Consider the following 22,560-nt stretch of genomic DNA (forward strand, 5'->3'; position numbering starts at 1 on the left):
ATCTTTATATCCAGGTTTGTACCATCTGTTGTAATCGCGATCCAACGAGATCTTCATATCCAGGTTAATACCATCTGTTTTTACCCGATCATCCGATATCTTCATATACAAAGTTTGCACAAACTGTCGTAACCGTGGTTCTCCGAGATCTTCAAATCCAGGTTTGTACCACCTGTTGTAACTGTGGTTCTCCGAGATCTTCAAATGCAGGTTTGTACCACCTGTTGTAACCGTGGTTCTCCGAGATCTTCAAATCCAGGTTTGTACCACCTGTTGTAACCGTGGTTCTCCGAGATCTTCAAATCCAGGTTTGTACAACCCCGATCCCCCGTGATCTTTATATCCAGGTTTGTACCTCTTTTTTAAGCCAGGTTCTCCAAGATCTTCATATCCAGGTTTACACTTAGTGTTTTAGCCCTGGTCCTCCGAGATCTAGGTTTTTATTATTATTTTTTATTTCGTTTGCATCCTTTTTGCATTGAAATATTTATGTTTTTTTTTTTTTTTTTGGGGGGGGGGGGGTTTGCATAAAGATAATGTATTTTGGTTCTGTGTCATAGGCATTGATTCTGAAATAATTTGTATAACAATTTGTAGGAGGTCGAGGCCTGATACACGAGGTATGGAATGCTACCTACAAAAATCAAGACAGTTTACACGAGGTGTCCGACTTTGATGAGTCCATGGATGACCACATCCTCACATGGTCAGACGACTTATACACCTATAACGACCCCCGGTTTGCTAAGGTGGACCTGTTTACAGGCCGTTTTAAGGGTCTGTTTACACCCCAGTGGGATAGTGAGGTTGTGTTCCTGATCAGCTGTGACGATGGGGCTCAACTCTACCTCGGTCTGGACGGACGAGAGGAGAACAAGGTAGGGTCCTTCAACCATTTTGTTTTGGAGTTTGATAATCTCGTTTGATAATTAGTGGGAAAAGGGTTTATGTTGTCAAACATGGGGGCTTAGGAGTGTTGGTAGCCTCAAAAATTTCCTGCCTCACCCTAAATTGATGTAAAATCAGAGGCTTTTCCGAGACTTGAGCAACATTTTGTGATCCATTCATAATTGAACATAAACGATAGCTGCAGCTGACCACGAAACATCTCATTCACAAATCTTGTATACATTGTAAAAATATAGTATCATGTACGTATATACATGTAAGTATTAACAAAAAGATATGTTGCCTAATTGTTATACATGTATATCGTACTATTGATATATACATCAAATCCTTCCGTCTATTAAAGGTGATAAAAACAGAAGAGACATGGAAAATGAGATAATACGCTAGAAACATTTGTATGTCCTATTAAAACATATATCAGTTTGATATTTGCTTATATTTTGTCTCTAAATAGTAAAATTAATGAAATCAATCTTCACATCTTTTTGACGACAGATTTTTTTCTATGACTTACCTCCCTTGAGTTCCGATGAGTTGTGACGTCATCTGAGACAATCAAATAGCGGAAGCCGGTGTGCCGATCGCTGAACTGTCAACATGCATGTGGATTTTAGCCACAGGTCTTAGGTCTTACACACGGAGAAAAATATTTTATATTCCGACTTATTGGGTAGCATGTCTATCCCCTACATAATGACACATTATTGACGTCATAACCTATAAAATGACGTCACTATATGTAAATGATGATGTCATTAATGTCGAGCACATATATCATGTAGAGTATCATGTGGGAGTTCATTAAACATAAGGTCATTTTTCACGAATGAATAAGTATTACTTTCCTATTCAGTCCACCCTGGAGTAATACGACTGTGCATGTATGTAATTTATAGTTTACACATAAAATTAACCGGGGAGTTTTGATATACATACTGGTAATTTTATGTGCAAAATAAGATTGTAGTGAAAATGGACAATTATTGCGGCCCACCTCCTTAGATCTACGTTTTGATGAAAAAAATCATCTGTTACAAACATACGCGCATGATTAAAAGAAAAAACAAAGGGTCCTCCTGCACAGTTTTCATACTTCCTTTTAGAGATTCTACTACATGTATTTAAAAAAATGTGTATAAGTCTTAGCAAGACAATTAATTCATTATTACATTTCTTTGTACATGTACTTTGAGTTACACAACAATGTGCCGATGGTGTGAAGCCGGTATGTTCAGATCGAGCAGGGTTGCATAATGATATGACGACATTCACAATATTATCATTATATAAATGCAGGTAATTTAAAATCGAAAAATTACAATGTTAAGAACGCTTTAAAATCATCATAATACATCGTAAAACTCGTCACAGCCATTGTAAATAGTATGCTCGCCAATTTCGCCCGCAATTTGCGTGCTCATTAATTTCCTGTTATATTCTTCATAGTACACTTGCGTATATGTAGAATACGATTTTTACCGATTTTTTTTATCTAGACCCCTAAATCGTCTCATAATGGTCAATAGGCTATCTAGCGTGTCCATATTGATACAAACTAATTCTCAAATCCCTGTGGACTGTTCGTATACTTTTGAAATTTTCGAAAACTGCGCACGGTTAGATAATACAATGAAGCGGTCAAGTAAATGATTTGTCTTTTATAAGAAATATGTTGTTTCATGGCCCTGTGTTAGTTGAACTATTAAACGTGCATATCTTGTCCACGAGTACATGTCATGCATATTTGGCCATTGTATCTAGTATCTATGTTTTGTCCCGTCTTTTTTTATCGGTCGTGCGTGCATTATTACTACTGTACATGTTATTCTATTTTCGTACACGGAAAGCCCCGAAATTTTGTCGAATAAATCCGTAAAACTTATTACAGAACTTTAAAAAATAAATAAGCCTAATCCTTTCTGTGCGGTGTTCTGAAGGATTTCCAAATAGGAAATAGAGGTGTGTAGTACATACATACATAAGGCGGGAAAGGGGGCACGTTTGTCGCGGTATGATAGGGTTTTAGAAAGGGTATGAAGGATGTCGGGGTCTACTTTTATAAATATGCATTATATGTATGTACATGTAGCATATGTAGTGTCATTTTTGTTTTGGTCCATTTTCTTGTAAACTTTTATTTCTTCTTGTTGATATTAACTTTAAAGTGTATGTTTAGAGTTTTAATTTACAGACAAAAGTCAACCGCAACCTCCTCGAACCTGAGTTGACACACACGGACACGATGTCAAATGACTTTTGACCTAAAGAACATAACAATTTTATAGCCCAGAATATAACGATTAGAATGAGTAAACGATCGTTTTTATTATATCAGGGTATGTTATAGATTGTATACTATATATACGGATACATTTCCACTTATCAATATAGCAACTACACGTAGCGCGACTGTTTTATATATTTATAATCGCCAATACCGCAACACTGTCCCATTGAATTTCCCGGCTCTTGTCACAGCTGTTGGTCTCAGATGACGTCACGAATCTACGGCCACCTGGTGATATCAGGGGCGATAAGCGATGCGATCGTTCCAGACAAGGGTGTTTATGGACTTCGTTTCAAGCACATTTTATTGAAATTACGTCAAATACAACCTGTATTTTTTGTTGGAAATCATAAAGTGCATCACAATAAACAAATATCAACACAAAAATAGCATATTTAAAATCTGCTTTTATCACCTTTAAAACATTGTTTGTAAAGCTTCCGACTCGGAAAATGTTTTTGAGACACTCTGTACGTCTTTTGGACAATAGTTCAATAAATAACAATGTGTCAATTACCATTTAAAGCTGTAGATACATTTGAACGTTGTATTTTGAACGACTATTTCAGACTATGATAGCGGAATGTCCTAGGTACACGCCGCATTACGATACTTATGATGAGCAGATGTCGGCCCCTATGAACCTGTCCTCAAGTCAGAGGTAAGACTTATTATATACATTATTCTTGTATGTATTTGTATACTAGGACTTTATCATACTAAATCAAACTGTAGGCATTTAAGGGCAAACACTTACCAATCATAGGTAATTTAGGTGAGTGAGCTCATTTTGCGCCGAGACGGTGACGTGTTAGTCTTTAAGACTAACTTATGGATGATATTTTCTGTTTTAGTTATTATATCGAAGTGTTATATCGAGAGGGTCATTATCACTATCGGGCTGAGGTGGCCGTCATGTTCTATAACCCCGTGTTCACTAAAACCTCTGGGTTTCGGATTGACGCTATCAAACGGGAAGTCCAGATCATCAAAATGGTGTCGACATTCAGAAAGGAACGCCAACTCATTAAACTGTCTAACTGGCCAAATCCACTCAAACAATCAGTACATACCATCCAAACCCTTGTGGTATCCGGTTCCTCCGGGTCTTATAGGCTCGGGATGTACTCAGTATATACAAGTAAGTAAGCACTGAGAACAAAATTATATAAAGCTACTCGATAAATTGTTGTCCTACGCGTGTATATCCCCAAATGGCTGATGAATTTACCAATCTGAGTTTTCGATACTTACACACTACAATTATGGTGTGCGTGTGGTCATTATTAACACTAAGAATATAGCCATGTCTTCTTATTTTCTGGAACTGCATACATATTTCTTACTTGCTTGGTCTGATGCCACGTTTCGTGTGTGTGTAGATACCACATCTAATTGTAAAACCATTTGATGTAACAGCCTCAAAGGTAATGCAATATACTAAGATACACTCAGACTAAATACATCGTTGAGTGAGTGAATGCAACAGCCGCCCATCAGTATTGTGTGTAAATTGCGTAATATGAATAATGAAATATTCCAAAACGATACCAGTACCGTTAACGAAGAAATAAAATGACTAACTCAAGATTTCCAACTGAAAAAATATGGTTGATCTTTGAATTACTCGATTAGTCGTGAAAATATACGGTTGATGTTTGAAATTCTCCAATTGGCCGTGAATTGGAATGACATTACATATACCTCTTCCTAGGTTTTACCAAGTAATTGAATTTCTGTCGTGTAATTGTTCTGGTTTAAACCAGATTATTATTATTGTTTCAGGGAACATTCTACTAGGTTGTGATGCAGAACAGATAGAGACAGAACTCAACTATCTACCAGTTCTGGCTAATGGCGAAACCATGTCTGTTACTCTTACTAATGCTGATACATCAAATGGAATATTCACATATCAAATAAAAGTCAACTCAGACAGAGGTAAGGATACATTACCACACAAGAAGAATGTATTGACATTTAAAAAGTCTCTGACTTGCAATTAGGTCAGATAAAATACGCAATTTTGGAATAATCTTACAAAGGATGTTTTCATTATAACAATTAAATAAATCAAACGTGGCAATAAGAAGGCATACTTTGAATGTTTATTGCTTCTGGAATAGACATGTTAAAAGCAAAGGTTTTTGTATACTAGTAACAATATACAATTAATAAAATCTCTATTGATATACTGAATATCATCATTATAAAGTGCCTGTTCTCAAAAACCAGTACTAAACAAAATACTTTTCTAGTCAACACAAAACAAACCGAGGTCTGAATTCAATGTAAACCATGATCGGCATACCATTTTCCAGGTGATTTCCAAGCACTACAAGTAAAGAAAATGTCTGGAACATTTACAAGTACAGTGACTGTGACACAGACCGGAAGTCCAAACGGCGAAACCATAACTCTATTTTTGGACGGAGTCCCGGCTCCTCCAGTAAGGAGTTCAGGCGCTACAAAGGAAGAGGTACAAATTAAAAATATGTTCTATCTTTTGAACTAGCAACCATTCATAAATTTGGTTCATTAGAATTGAGTTGTTTTAGATATTTAAAATCACTTTTATAATGTCACGGAATCACGATGTCGTCTCAATGTTAAGATGTTCCCATATTCTCATGGTTAATTGTTTTGTCTCTATTAGAGGCATGGAATAGTCGTACAAAATGTCAACTAATTCTGATCATTTTGACTATAAATGGAGATTAAGATCTAAACTTATTTGCGCTCGTAAGATTAGGTAGTTTTTATCATTTTCAGAAGTTATTTATGTATTTATTTATTTATTAAGTATTTTTCAAAACTGACTCCGATGTTCCAAATAACAATTAAATTTGTTAAACTTTTTTTCTGTGGCCATGAATTATTTCATACTTGGTTAAGATATTTCTAATTTCATTCATTGTTGTATACCGGATTTCGATATGATAAATATGAATTATGAGTATTAAATATTCTTATCAATTTGCATCGGATGCCACGGACGTAATTGTACTAGACAGACATATTTCTGATAGCAAATACTATTCCACTTGAATGGTATATCAGTGAAGATGCTTGGCGTTTTGTATGCTGTTTTATATACTGACCTTCAAGTATTTCATAGATCGTTCGGAAGCTCTCTATTATTTTCTTTTTATTTTACTTTTCGTTTTGTTTACTTTCATGGTATTTTTCATATCATTTCATCATATTCACCAGTTTCTGACACAGCTGCCTATTTTTATCAGATCACCGACTCTCTTAAGACAATGATTTCCTCTCGATGCCCAACATTCATTTCGAACAGAAAGTGCTTTAATTCCTTTGATTTCGAGACAAATAAAGGATTACCCGCATTATACAACAACGAGTGGACTGACCAGGTAGAAGCCTACTGTGGAAATGGAGTACTGAAGAATCCACACGAACTCTTCTACGATAGATACATGACCAGGGTCGATTTAAAACGACATGGCACCGTGAGTACAAAAACAGGTCTCGCTCATCAGGAGGTACATCTTATTACAACAACATCAGTATTTTCTGACCGTTTTCTGTACCTAGACATTTCAACCAAACACCATTTAAAGAGGGGTTTTATGTTCTAACCAAACTATAGCTTGATTAAATCGTATAGTTTTTGCCTCTTGACACATTAAAAGAATTTACAATAACAATCATTTCAACGAAAGTTTGTATTTGATAAAGTAAATGGTCTCTACATTATAATTGCATGGTCGATTTAGGTAAGGGGCTCACGAGCTTTATGCTTCCAGACAATCACTGTTAACTCTACCTCGTGCCATGTACTGTTTTATTCAGTATTCGACGTTTTTATGAAAATTCTAATCCCTAGCGATTTTATTATGTATATTGATTTGAACTACATAATTAATGTCACTAATGATTTTCTGATTTTGTTGCCAGGTGTGTATGGCGTATAGAGGTAACATCTCGCCTCGGTTGACTCTTTACTTCAGGAGGAAATATCAAAGCGGGAAAGAGAGCAACACCTGGATGAATATTGATGACTATTTCACTCCATCCACGAGGTATATCTTTTAATTTTGATAACAGTCATACATAACTAAAGCCCTCATTTTTATGAAAGTCTGATTTTTGCCTTCAGATTTATTCCATCTGGATGTAAAGATAGAGAGGCGACCAGATATCAAAACTATGCATTTTAGTTTTGTAATTCTCAGAACATTGGTAGTTTTTGGTGGTGAATAGCATTTGTAGGCACATGTAACTTTAAGTAGTCTACATGTGTATGTATTTTTGGCGTAGTACAGAGTTTCTTGCCTTGCGGGTAGGTATTATGACGTCAATATGTTTTGAATGAGACACGCTGAATGTACCAGGTACTGTAATTTCGCCATACACATGAGCAAGTTAAAATCGCTCTTTCATATATACATGTAGATTTATTGGAATAAAAGTATCATTAAAGTCAGCATTCATTTTTGTAGACATCGTTTTATGGAAGGTCTATTTGTTATCCGTCTTCAAATCAACTATCTATTGTAATTAGGACAACAATCGCAGGATAAAGATGCTCCACCGCCCACACAGAATAAACGATACTCATCATTTTAACAATCTCTGATATTGAATTATGTTTATATGTGTCTAATTTACACAAAATACATAACATAAAGTAATTTATTTTGCTTTTGATATATATATTACGTAACTGTTCAGATCTTGAGGTCATCTGACCTAAAGTCATCATGCATCGGGCGTTGTCATCTGTCATCCGCCGTCCGTTGTCTGACATGGTTCCGACAAGCGTTCTCAATTTTTCGGGTCGAATTGAAATCCAAGATGGCCACCACACCGCCATCTTGAAAACGCATTTCGAACTTCTTCATAAGTTATATCAGTGTGATTTGACTGAAACTTGATTGCAATATTTACATGACCCCAACAATGTGTTGTTATATCTCTGGTTGATACCAAATGAAGATGGCTACCATATTGAATAAATTTCACGTACGACTATTGCCAAGGTAGTCAGATGACCGTTAAGGCCATTGGGCCTCTTGTTTTGTAATCACAAACATTTACAAGAAAATTATCATATTATCTCTGCATTAAATATTGACTAAAGCCAGCAAGTTGTAACTGTGACCAACAGTGAAGTTTCGAAAAAAATATAATAAAAAAAAAATAAAAAATAAATGTGGCCGGCAATAAATACATTGTACAAACCGAAATGAAAGTCTCGAATTCCAGAAATTATTACGTGGCCAAATGGACGGGAAAAACAGAAACAAACATGTTATCGACCGTAGAAAATGTGTATGCCTGTATACGCAACGCTTCAGTAATTACGGAAGCGTATCAGGCTCACGTACGAAAATATTTTTCAGGATAACGAAAATGTTTTATTTGGCGGCCGCCATATAAAATTTTTCTGGCGGCCGCCAGATAATTAAGTGGCATCCGCCATATAATTATCTGGCGGCCGCCAGATAAGTATATGCCAGAAATTTATTAAAATTTATTTAAGTATCTTACGGCCGTCAAATAATTATCTGGCCGCCAGAAAATTAAGAGGAGGCCGCCAGAGAATTTTTGGCGGCCGCCACTTACTTATCTGACGGCCGCTAGATAAAACATTTTCGCTATCCTATAAAATATTTTCGTACGTGAGCCTAATACGCTTCCGTAATACGGTACATAATACACGTCTTTCATCTTTACTCTAGGCCATTGGTACAATGTTTGATCATTGTATATGTTTGTGATCACAAAAAAAAAAAAAAATGAAAAGATACGTATACAAAAATTACTATTTGTCAACGGTGTATCATCTCTAAATGAAGTAACAAATGAGGTGAAAATTCAATGTCACTTGTTGGACTCTCCAACTTCTGTTATCACTTAGTACTCCGTGTGATTAAATTACGACCGCGATATCTTCCCTTCAGATGGACATATAACTGCACGGATCTATGGGGTTACCTGTCACCGAGGTATAACGACATTGATACCATTTTCTTACGAAGGATGTATGCTTCTGTTTCATCTGCGGATGAAGGTGATTTTTATGTAGACACGTTATGTTGGGGCGAGGCTGAAAAAAACGATCCTCTCTTACAAAGTAAGTACTGAGGCCCATACAACAATTTATCTATTACTTAGAAGTTTTGGAATAGGAAAGTGATTCTATAATAGATTAAAGTAATGTGAAGTGTATACGATTGCTTATGCAGTGACAGAATATTTAAGAAATAATGCTTTATTTACGTCTATTTGACAATGAAACGTGTTGCAAAATATTTTTTCAGACACAAATATTTCATTAATTGATGTGTTCACTATGCATTCTTGATATAATTTCGTACCTACAGTTATATATTATATAAGTGTACCATTACAAATCAATATAAATGTCGCTTTTAACAGTGCTGAAAACATGGACATATTCTCTAACAATTGCGAAGTGTTATATCTTTGTAAAAATACCTATGTTTTTGTACAGCTGATACAGACGAATTGCGTCTATCGGCCATGCCTAATGGGTATAAGCTGTTAGATATGGAGGTAGAGAACTATCTAAACGGCACATTCGAGGTGACCTTCACGGCGGCGCCTGGTGGATATGGCTTTCCGTTGATGGAGACAAAACAAGGACAGGTAACTCTTTGTAGAATCAATATCCATCGACGATGTCTAGATGTCATTTGGGTTTCAGACATTGTTTATCTAAGACGAAAAAGGTTTGTTAGTAACAGATCTGTAAAGCTGAGAAAATCCACCTTGAAAATAAGTTTTATAAAAGGATATGATAAATATGTCCACGGGTCTCAAAGTCGTGCTTGGTTCTTAGGTTATAGAAACAATGATTTAAATAGAATCATCGACATTTCATTAAACGTTTATTTGATGATTCTATGCTATTTTCACAAATATTTAACTGATCCTCCCCAATTTATTTGTATCTTGGTTACATCAATAATATTTTAATATCTGAGTTAGGTTTTTAAGTTGAACGATCCTCCTGAGAGACAGGTGCGTGCCCTAGAAATCAATAGGTGTGAGGAATTTAACATCTTGGATACGGCACTTCTTATTCAACAACTTTAACCAAAACAATACAAATTGCATATCAATATTACTCCCATGTGGGGATTTTTGTGATTTTGATTTATTTACAACTATATCTTGTATCCTTTCGAAGCTGCCGGCGGAAGCGATTGTCTCGGTGACTCAGCAGGAATTTGCATCTCCTCCAATCGGCGGCACGTTTGACCTGTTTTTGCCCCTTGGAAATCTGCTATTAAAAGGTAACGCACTCTTGAGCATTTCCAAAAACAATTTTTTTTCTTTTTTTTTAGCATTTAGCATATGTTAGAGTAGGTTTCTTTAGCTTTGCTTTGAATGTTTTTTGCCAAACTTGAACACATGTAGTCCGGCTGGCGTTCTATATCAGTGTGAGGAAAGCGATTATAGAATGTATACTGACTTCTATGCGTATACAACTGACTTTGATATCGTTCACAAATAATCTTGATTTACTGGTAATATGTATTTGCATATTACAGAGTTATCTGTCCTTGCGGGTAGATATTGATTGTGACGTTATACTTTTCGAAGAAAACGACGTGAATTGCGCCATAATTGATTTAAACATATTTTTTTTCACGTTATATACAAATGGAATTAGACACAAGTTGTAAACTTATAATCCGTCTTCTCTCGTAAAAAAATATTATGATGTATACATAAGACCGCAAATATTAAACTAAATGATGATTGAATAACGCACAAAACTAGCTTTGAGATAAAATTTACAATAAAGTTCAAGCATGATGAACATTTCTCTGTACCCTCATGTCTGTATAAATAAAATTACTGTAAAATACAATATCAATTTGTAAATAACATCATTAAATGAATCAAATGTCAAATATAAGAAATATACCTTTGTTCAAAGTACAGGAAAGTATAGTAATAGATACATTCAACAGTATTTATATAGGATCCATCGAGTTAACTCCTACTACATGTATATGTGTCAGAGTTGAAAAATTACGGCTGCTGGTTAGTAAGTTATTAAATGTGTAAATACATTTATACATTACAAAATAATGACGTCACAATGGATACCTATCCGCAAGGGATCTAACTCTGTAATATGCTAAGAAGAAATGTTAAAATACTAATTACCACCTAGACGTACCTGTTAATATCAGCGACGAAGACATCGAACGTAGACTTCAGGAATTTAAACCCAGTAAACTGTCTGTCGAACGAAAAGGAGACGATTTGTTGTTTGATTTTGAATTCCACGTGGAATATTCGACATACGAAGGAAATGTTTTGGAGCAATTGGAGGTATGTAGTTGGGTGAATGGTCGTACAAAAATAGAATCTTTTATTAATCACTACATTTGCAGTATATGTCTTGTTGAAGATGTCAAATTGATATTCGTTAAAGCGTTTATAATGCAATTATCTTTTATTGAAATAAATAGATAATGGTATCACATATATAGATTGTGACACCCGTTCTATCTTTATAGATAAGGTATATACATATATAGATTGTGACACCCGTTCTATCTTTTATAGATAAGGTATACACATATATAGATTGTGACACCCGTTCTATCTTTTATAGATAAGGTATACACATATATAGATTGTGACACCCGTTCTATCTTTTATAGATAAGGTATACACATATATAGATTGTGACACCCGTTCTATCTTTTATAGATAAGGTTATACATATACAATATATAGATTGTGACACCCGTTCTATCTTTTATAGATAAGGTATACACATATATAGATTGTGACACCCGTTCTATATCTTTTATAGATAAGGTATACACATATATAGATTGTGACACCCGTTCTATCTTTTATAGATAAGGTATACACATATATAGATTGTGACACCCGTTCTATCTTTTATAGATAAGGTATATACATATATAGATTGTGACACCCGTTCTATCTTTTATAGATAAGGTATACACATATATAGATTGTGACACCCGTTCTATCTTTTATAGATAAGGTATATACATATATAGATTGTGACACCCGTTCTATCTTTTATAGATAAGGTATACACATATATAGATTGTGACACCCGTTCTATCTTTTATAGATAAGGTATACACATATATAGATTGTGACACCCGTTCTATCTTTATAGATAAGGTATAACATATAAGATGTGACACCCGTTCTATCTTTATAGATAAGGTATACATATATAGATTGTGACACCCGTTCTATCTTTTATTAGATAAGGTATATACATATATAGATTGTGACACCCGTTCTATCTTTTATAGATAAGGTATAACATATATAGATTTGACCCTTCTATTTAGAGTATATGATTGTGACACCGTTCTATCTTTTATAGATAAGGTATAACATATATAGATTGTGACACCCGTTCTATCTTTTATAGATAAGGTATAACATATATAGATTGTGACACCGTTCTATCTTTTATAGATAAGGTATAACATATATGATTGTGACACCCGTTCTATCTTTTATAGATAGGATAACTTATAGATTGTGACACCGTTCTATCTTTTATAGATAAGGACTATATAATTGTGACACCTCTATCTTTATGTAACATATATAGATTGTGACACCCGTTCTATCTTTTATAGATAAGGTATATAAAATATATAGATTGTGACACCCGTTCTATCTTTTATAGATAAGGTATATACATATATAGATTGTGACACCCGTTCTATCTTTTATAGATAAGGATATACATATATAGATTGTGACACCCGTTCTATCTTTTATAGATAAGGTATATACATATATAGATTGTGACACCCGTTCTATCTTTTATAGATAAGGTTATAGTGACACATCTTATAAAGGTTATACATATATAGATTGTGACACCCGTTCTATCTTTTAGTATAAGGTTATACACATATATAGATTGTGACACCCGTTCTATCTTTTATAGATAAGGTATACACATATATAGATTGTGACACCCGTTCTATCTTTTATAGATAAGGTATACACATATATAGATTGTGACACCCGTTCTATCTTTTATAGATAAGGTATACACATATATAGATTGTGACACCCGTTCTATCTTTTATAGATAAGGTATATACATATATAGATTGTGACACCCGTTGATAGAAACAGTTGAATTACGTTATAAATAATCTGTCACCTAAGTGGTATCAGTTGATATTGATGTTGAGTGTCACATCATTACCCCTATATATTAGCTTCCATAAATAATGGGAGTTAGTGTTTATACTGTTATTATTTTATGTTACTTTACGTAAATAATTAGAGTGAGTGTATGTTCTATTATTTTATGTTACGTTATGTAAATAACTGGGATATATTGTCATATATCAGTTAAGTAATATTGAGGAGAGTAGCGTAAATGCGATGAGGTTTCTAATTAGCATTCATTACGCATAGTGTGTTTTTCATCTATTGGGCAATCGTTTTGCCTCTTAAGATAACGACCACCTGAAAAATTATATATACTGATGTCGGTATTAATCAGATGCACAAGATATCAATTATTCATAAGGTCATCCAACTAAGTTGTTCATGATGTCAATGACACGGATATGCATCAGAAACATTGTTGAGGATGACCGTGCAGTAACGCTCGTTGTATTTTTTTTAATAAGATAAGCTTATATAACAAATCAGAAATCAACCTTAAAAGCCTAAAATGTGATTTTCTCAGGTAAACGCCTCCATGGTAACGGGGAGAGATATCAACGTGACCACAGCAACGATACAAGATGGCGGCTACTTTATGGACCCAATCCCCGGAGACAACCTCCGGATGATTTACACCACCCCCCAGGTACTACTCCATACCCCGGGTGATTTTTTTCATTTTTCCTAAAGTACACGGTAACATTTACGTGATACATAGACATGAGATTACAGTGACGTCAATACAGTATTGTGGTGACGTCATATAATTGTTATCGTAGCATAGCATTGTTCTGTGTTGCCCTGTCTTGCCCGGGGTAATATAGAAATAATAGTTACTTAGTTAGGTAATGGACGCATACATAGTTTGCCTCTATATCCGTATCAAATATAGCATGGTTGATGTACTAGTTATCATGTCCTTCAACATTTATCTAAATCATTTATATCAATGCTCTTATGGACACTAGCTTTTAAAAATCACTCCATTCTTTCCGGATATTGCATCTGTCCCATGACTGTCCCCGGACTCTGTAGATAAATCCTGCCTGTTCTTCTTCTTCTATTTTCTTTGCGTCTTCATTGAGTTGCTGTCTCTTTCACGTTTTGTTAAGTTATTTTGGATGTGTATTTTAAGGTGTTTTCTGTTGTTTTTAAGATTCTGAATATTCCTGAATATGAGTTTCTTTGTTTCTAATCAGTCAAGAATAGTGAGAATGGGCCTGTTTACTTCCACTTCGTTTTTACTCGATATTTTTCCTGATTTAAAAAAATATTTATATATGATACGGTGATTTTACTTCACATGCTGAAAGTATCTCGTTTATTTCCCCGTATCTGCTTTTATCCTTTGCTTCGATATGAGTTTCCTATAAATGTTTATCTACAGTTTCTCTGGCAATAGTTTGGACCTGGACTTCACATTTTAATTTTAGCAATCGTTCTAACTCGCTAATTCGGGATTCATACTCTTCCCTGATTTCTTTGCATTTCTTTCTATCTTTCGGCCCACTGGATGCTTTTCCCTACCAAAATACAGAACCACATACGATCTACAACGGCTAAAGTTCAGTTCATCATTTTGGCTTCTTTATCTTCAAAGATCATCCTACACATGTTACACTGCCGTTGATCGATATTCCAGGAATCTTGGAATACTTTATTGGACATGACTTGGATGCTGGCATTCCCAAAGTTACGGGTCAAGAACTCCTTTCTAATTCGCTTTTGCCCGTATATTTCTTTATTCTTATTAAGTAATCAAACTTCTACATACATGTCTTCCATATGACAGTTCATCAACCTAGCATACATTAGTTTTCCCATTTACCGCATTGAACGGCATACATGGCGAAAGTAATTCTCTGTCCCTACAGAGCTTCCAAATACACGACTGTCTCCATGACGTGACGTCACAATCCAATTAGATTACATGTTGTAAGAGCCTTGAAATATAAGCTGTTGACACTATCAAAAGCAAGAACAGTTAGTTTCTGGGATTGTTAAACATACATATGTATAAGGACCATAACAACGTATTTGAGTCATATGATGAGGAAAATATTGAGTCATTTGGTTGATATTCTTAATTTTGTATTTGAGCCTTAGACGGGATAAATTCGTTACCGAGTTTGTTTGCGACACTAAAAAGCCGTAACTAAATACAGTCTAACCCGTTTATAACGAATTCACTTCGACCATTCAAATCACTTTGTATTACATGTATATGGGTTTCGTGCTAAGTGGTTAAACACTTGTACATCACACACAGGAATGAAACAAAGTGAGACTTTGGACAGGGATGTATTATTGTATTATTAAAAATTCTTCATCCAATGTATGCGGATTATCCACTGTTTACACATAATTGGAGTTAATATGTCGACATACGGCAGTAGTGAATATAGCATTAGTTACTTGGATTTGGCACTTCGCATTATGTGGGTTTAAAACAGCACAAAAATACCGGGAACTTTTTCCCTTAAAAGCTGATTCCCACTAAACGAGATGTTAATACAACTCTGAATATTGAATTTGGAAGGGTCTTTAATTCCATTCGTATAGAATGGGATTTTTTTTCTGTCCTAGTGTGTATTAGATTTTTGGAAATAGAAACTCATAACAAAGTTTAAAATATTATAACAATATTATGGTGGTGTGCTTAATTTGGAGCTATTATGAATCAGAGATAGCTATTTCGCATAAATTTCAGCTACACAACGAAATATATAAGGCAATACTGTGCAAATTTGTGGTCTGATAAATATGAATGTTTGCAACGTTGACTATTTTTTTTTTTCTAAAATTTTGCAGTTCAAAAAAAACCAGGTTGCTGTTTCTAAAACTGTCATAAAAAGGTGGTCATAAATTTGTCCTGTTACAATCATTCTTGCTGAAAATTGAAATCACTGTATCTTCATTAAAATGTAAAAAGAAATAAAACCAATAGGTTATGATTCCACATTTAAATGCTTATCATTTGCCAAATTAGTAGTTTCTTAATAATCGTATATAAAAATTATAAAAGTAATAGAAGTCTATTTTTTAAATAAATCTATATGATCACGTGCTACAAATAATTGGTACAATCAGTTTTTTTTTAAATCACAAGAACTTTTTGTTTAAAGCTGAAATGAGACTGAAAACTCACCCGAGCAGATATACAGGGATTTAGTAGTCTTCTAGTTTTCTACAGGTAGTTCCTCAACATTACGGATATATTTAATTGAAGTTATTCATTATTTCAAAACAGTTAGTATATATAATAATTGTCAGTTGTAACGCACACTTTCTTCGTTATAGATTTCCTGTAGGATATATTTTGTAGGTATAAATAATGTGGTTACCTGGTTATAGATCTCCAAATCTCCAATGCTGTAAAATATATCATAATATTTTATTAAACATGACTACTTGATTATTCAGCCTATCTTGTTATAAAACATTGTGTTGTTACATTAAGGTGGAGGTGACGAACTCTGGGATGTCGGCTAACTGTTCCGGTAATTGCTCATTTGAATGGTTGGACAGCGTAACTCCAGTCATTAACGAATCCACACCAGACTCAGGTAAATATAGATTAGTGACTTGTTTGTCAAATCCACGCCAGTCTCAGGTAAATATAGAGTAGTGACTTGTTTGTCAAATCCACGCCAGTCTCAGGTAAATATAGAGTAGTGACTTGTTTGTCAAATCCACACCAGACTCAAGTATATATAGAGTAGTGACTTGTTTGTCAAATCCACACCAGACTCAGGTAAATATAGATTAGTGACTTGTTTGTCAAATCCATGCCAGTCTCAGGTAAATATAGAGTAGTGACTTGTTTGTCAAATCCACACCAGACTCAGGTATATATAGAGTAGTGACTTGTTTGTCAAATCCACACCAGACTCAGGTATATATAAAGTAGTGACTTATTTGTCAAATCCACGCCAGTCTCAGGTAAATATAGAGTAGTGACTTGTTTGTCAAATCCACGTCAGACTTAGATATGAAGAGTAGTAACTCGGCTGACAAATCCACACCAAACTCAGGTATATATAAAATCTTAAATTCGAATGTGAAAAATTCATTGATATTACGAATTTTATTATATTACTCACTACACAGATATCGAGTTAGAAACATAAGGAAACACAATAGGTGATATTAGCAATTTCCTAATAAATTAGCATTCTGCTTATATATCGCCGCTATTTAATTGGTGCGGTCAATTGCATTGATTTTTTTTATCTTTTGATATTTTCATACTTTTTCATGTGTTTTGTTATACTTATATGGTATATCTATCAATTCTAACCATTGATTTTAGGTCCCCCAAACACAACAGTTACCATCACAGGCTCAGGATTTAATGAGGCTTCAGGAAACACTGTGACTATAGGAGGAGTCGAGTGCATGGTTTCCACGGCTACAGATACATCGATCACGTGCAAAACAGGATTAGGTCCATACGGGGATTACAAGGTCATGGTCAACGTGGCCGGAAAGGGTTACGCTAAACATGACACTTCAGCCAAAACATTTAAATACAACACACGTATCGAAAGCATCGACCCATCTAGCTCTGGTCTTGGAGGTAAATATATCCCGTAACAGCTTTCACACAATAAATAAATAAAAAAACGCAGATCTAATTCTATCTTCATTACCATGTCTGTCTTGCAGGTAGGGCGTTAGAATTGTACTTGTTGCTCTATTTGCACGCGTATAAGGTGATCAAATTTAGGATATTATTTTTTCTCTTATTTCTAACTGATTTTCTTCCTCTTAACGTCTCCCATGACACAGCCTGACTTTTGGTCATGAGTTAAGGGTTTACCTCTGTGCGGAAGGCTCGTGGTCCTGTACTGTCGTCGAGACATATTATATCTTATAAAAAGTGGTAATGTTCAGCTTAGCTCTCACAATAATGTTGAACGAATGTCGGTATACTGTGACTGGCGCTTCAGTTAGCATCTACGAAGGGAAAGAGTTCCAACAAGAAAACACTGCATTCTCTAAACACACACAAACATGGGAGACAGTCCTTAGATGGCCCTGGCTTTTAGAACGTTATATCCTCAACCATTCAAATCTATACCACATAATGGTTTTAGGCTATTTCACACTTTATACAGTTTTTAATGGATATTGATTAACTTGGGTAATATGTTGGACTTTTTCAATCAACATTTGATTGGCGTCCATATCAGTCAAATATTCACAGATACTTTTCAACACAACATTATACTAGTGTATATTTTATTCATTGACACCATTGACTTAATGACTTTATACAAACGATAGACTTATATTAGTACTACACCTACTGACAAGAGCTGAGGCCTATAGAATACTTAATGTTTTCACACCGACAGGTGGAGCGGAACTTTCTGTCCATGGGTATGGCTTCAGTGACTCTGTTACCATATCGGTTGGATCTAAGCCATGTGAAGTCACATCGGTGACGTATACGGAAGTTAAATGCCAAGTACCGCTAGCCGTAAGTCACTAACCTCACAGTTTTTTTTATTATCTCATGAATATTTATTAATGCATGCTTGCACTCGATTGATATTAAAACTCCAAAATATCAATTTTTATCTACTTTATACAACGGATTTTGTTTTTGTTTTAGTGTTTATGGAAACTGAAATTTGTTAGGCACTAACATAGTAAGATATCTCTATTAGTGTTAAATACAAGTGAGGGAAAACTATTGCCACATCGTATTGTCGAGGGATAGAATCACGAAAGAATGCTATGAGGCAATAGCGCCCTATATACTGCATAATGGATTTAGTAAATAAAGCATCGTACATCGTACGTCTTATTTTCAGAGACATGGCACAGCGTCGCCTTTTTGTGTGTCTTCAACATCTTATTTTATCAGTATAAAATACTAGAACTAGCAACCTGGTAATTGCTTTCTGCATGAAAGGAGCAGTTGCCCGCGGCCGTATGTCACAGACTCTCCGCCATTTTGATGACTTAGTGGAGCGCGCAACTATACGTATACGATGTATTGGTGTTCGATATCGCCGGGGGTGCAGACACTATTTCGGCAATATATCCAAGTGTAGCCAATCAGAAGTCAATATTCTGTCACTTGATGAAGGAATGATGAAAACATAGTATTACAGATTACAAGGGGAACTGTTGATGTACTATTGAGTACGTCACTACAAAAAGTACTAAGACAGACACACTAAGCTCTGGTTTTACAGATTATAACATTGTATTACAGAATACAGCTGGAACCGTTGATGTGACTATTGAGTACGTCACTACAAACGGTACTGAGACAGACACACTAAGCTCTGGTTTTACCTATGATGACTCCCTAACTCCACAAGTATCATCTATATCGCCAACAGTGACTGGAGTAGGTGGTAAGTTACAAAAACAAATAAAAGTTCATAAATTAACGGATAAATGAAGAATGAAATATTATACATTTATTGCCCTGGTGGTAGGGAGACATGACGCTTTGTTTACCCAAGGCATGTTATATTTCCCGAAGGCCGTTTACACTTTTCTACATAGCGTGTATGTGAAATGCTTTTGACAATACTCTTTGGTTTACAGGAGGTGAAATTATAGTCATTGATGGCACTGGGTTTGATGCGGGGGATAATGTTGTTTTATGGCTTGGAGACACACGGCTTGAGGTCAGCAGTCATAATGACACTCAGGTCACAGCAGAGTTACTTCCTTGTGCAACCGGAGCTCACGACATTAGACTTTCCATCGGAACGAAAGGCGCTGCTCTTAAAACGTAATGCAAAAATATTAAAGAAAACATTGTATATTGGATACCTTGTACTCAAACAAGCATTCTGAGTATTGCTGAAGAAATGCATGCCCCCTGACGATCCCCGCAATGTATTAGTGACCTTTTTACATATATAGTCACCTTGACCTGTGATACAAAGTAAATCCAAGGCTGTGCTACTCGCAATTTATAAAAGCTTCCCCTGTATGAAGTTTCAACAAAATCCATCTATCCCGTACTCAAGTATTCGTCTGGAAACAAACAGACGGACAGAGAGATAGACTATAAATAACGAGGAACTTCTCGTTTGCCACGTAATTATTTATATATTAAATTATATTTTATTATGATTAAGTACATAATGAACAGCATTTGTTTTGCGCGTTGAGCTGCTGTTACGCCGTGAACAGATGTAATATATCTACTAAATAAGGATATATGATATTTGATAATACATGTACTTTTGAGTAGTAGCGACACTTCAAACATCGACTAGACTTGAAAATACGAAATAAATAAAATTGTTTCCAGCGATTATCTAGTTCATTCTTGAAACCATTCTTTTCATATTGGGTATATCGTTTTGGGTATATTGGACGGGCATCCTTCTTCACATTCTCTTCTTCTACTTCTAGTGACGGACAAATATTCACTGGTCGGGACAATTAATCTCCTGAATAACTAATTCGTTCGATCACGTTTCAAAGAAAAGTTGGGTTCTTGAATATTCCAAACAAATCCTATCTGATAATAAAATGACTTATATCTTATTGATAGAGACAACACACTACCAAGCCTAACTTGTGAGCTAAGAGTAGACAATGTGCACCCTATAAGAGGGTCCATACTCGGCGGAACTTCTATCACAGTGTCCGGGTCCGGATTTACTGACGACGTAAAAGTGTTAGTTGGGGAGCATGTGTGTAAGGTGGACACGGTGAACGACACCCAGCTCACGTGTAGAATACAACACACTAGAAAGGTACACTACATCACTACGACCGCCGACCACAACGCAGGTGAGATATATGGCATAGACGTCTATCAAACATTACGTTTCTCCCTTTCACTCAGTAAAACGTTATCATTTACTGAATAAACCCAATTTATGCTAAACATTATAACAGGATAGACGCAGAGTAGGAGTAAAATATTACTGTTTTATATATGTAATTTATGTGCAGTATATAACGGAATAATAGGAATTATAGTTATATCTTATATATGATATACTGAAATGTATTTTATATTTCATATTAAACCCAATTTTGATGATATTGTTTTGTGCAGATACACCCTTCCTGACTATTCGTGCCGGAGACACAGTAGAATTTAGATGGGAATACCCGGATTTTTCAGCCAACAAACAGAGTATCAAGGAAACGACGAATTGGGAGTCAACAGACCTCATACCTGGAGGGTTTAGCTCCGGCGATGCAACCAAATACGGTAATATTTAAAATATATTGCACATAGTGTTCATTAGTTTTGTAATTACAGATTAATTTACTGTTGCGTCCCGAAGTAAAAATTTGGTGGTGTTGAATATGTTTCCATGAAAGAGAAAACGGAATACAAGGATGGCTATAGGACAAATGCATCATTTAGACTTTCTCAGAATACAGATAACGTGTTGCAGATTATTGATGAACAGTTGTAGAGCTGTTGCAAAGTGAAAGTCCGTTATAAAGGGGTGTTGCTGTGGTAACAGAAAATAAAAAATGAAAATTCGAAAATAAGTCATATTGAAAGATGGATGGGTCAGAAACGCCACTCGGACGGACTGACGGACGTAAGAGCCCAAATTAATATCGCTTACAATCCATTTCAATGGGGATAATAAACACACAATCCGTTGCAACCATGTACAAGTAGTATCAAAACAGAGCGACATGCTACTCTTTCTTTTGAACTTTTAAAGTGTCGCGCTTGTATTAAATACTCTCACTAGGTAAAGCATGTGTTATTGCAACCGGATAAATATACAAAATCACACTGTTTTGTCCCCAGGTGTTTAGTGTTTCATTATTGATAAATAAAACTTGTGGTCCCTGTACATATGTGTAACGGGGCTACGATACTGTACCTGACTTTTGCCAGCGTATTTTGCCGCTCATTCCCTATATATTATCTTGTTTTGTTTTAGGTGTCTACAGAAAAAATTTCTATGAGACTAGAGAACATTTCTACACCAGTGGTATAATTAATACCCAAGAAAAGAATTTCTATAACGGTAAAATAAAGGTGTTAGCCCTTACGTCTACTGCGGCTAAAGTGAAAGTGACAGTGAAAGATGTGGAGGCCGACTACAATACCACTTCAGGTAAATGATCTGGAATTCATACTGTGAAACACTGAATTTAAATATTAATTTATATACAATTAAAAGTCAGTATAAAAC

At 35.1% G+C, this 22,560-nt stretch overlaps 1 protein-coding gene across 1 annotated transcript in view; it reads left to right on the forward strand.

Annotated features, from left to right (window-relative positions):
- Nucleotides 1–22,560, forward strand: part of LOC138317789 (fibrocystin-L-like) — an 86,808-nt gene that overhangs the window by 23,823 nt on the left and 40,425 nt on the right. The window contains exons 12-31 of the mRNA XM_069259681.1: nucleotides 598–878; nucleotides 3,769–3,860; nucleotides 4,054–4,340; nucleotides 4,985–5,140; nucleotides 5,521–5,678; nucleotides 6,442–6,672; nucleotides 7,121–7,245; nucleotides 9,130–9,302; nucleotides 9,684–9,838; nucleotides 10,383–10,488; nucleotides 11,379–11,539; nucleotides 13,926–14,048; nucleotides 16,863–16,968; nucleotides 17,715–17,981; nucleotides 18,763–18,887; nucleotides 19,632–19,776; nucleotides 19,973–20,162; nucleotides 20,937–21,178; nucleotides 21,450–21,608; nucleotides 22,306–22,482. Coding sequence (XP_069115782.1) covers nucleotides 598–878; nucleotides 3,769–3,860; nucleotides 4,054–4,340; nucleotides 4,985–5,140; nucleotides 5,521–5,678; nucleotides 6,442–6,672; nucleotides 7,121–7,245; nucleotides 9,130–9,302; nucleotides 9,684–9,838; nucleotides 10,383–10,488; nucleotides 11,379–11,539; nucleotides 13,926–14,048; nucleotides 16,863–16,968; nucleotides 17,715–17,981; nucleotides 18,763–18,887; nucleotides 19,632–19,776; nucleotides 19,973–20,162; nucleotides 20,937–21,178; nucleotides 21,450–21,608; nucleotides 22,306–22,482 — 3,459 coding nt within the window. The remainder of the gene's footprint in view (nucleotides 1–597; nucleotides 879–3,768; nucleotides 3,861–4,053; nucleotides 4,341–4,984; nucleotides 5,141–5,520; nucleotides 5,679–6,441; nucleotides 6,673–7,120; nucleotides 7,246–9,129; nucleotides 9,303–9,683; nucleotides 9,839–10,382; nucleotides 10,489–11,378; nucleotides 11,540–13,925; nucleotides 14,049–16,862; nucleotides 16,969–17,714; nucleotides 17,982–18,762; nucleotides 18,888–19,631; nucleotides 19,777–19,972; nucleotides 20,163–20,936; nucleotides 21,179–21,449; nucleotides 21,609–22,305; nucleotides 22,483–22,560) is intronic.

Source organism: Argopecten irradians, chromosome 3 (genome assembly GCF_041381155.1).
Source record: "Argopecten irradians isolate NY chromosome 3, Ai_NY, whole genome shotgun sequence".
NCBI lineage: Eukaryota > Metazoa > Mollusca > Bivalvia > Pectinida > Pectinidae > Argopecten > Argopecten irradians.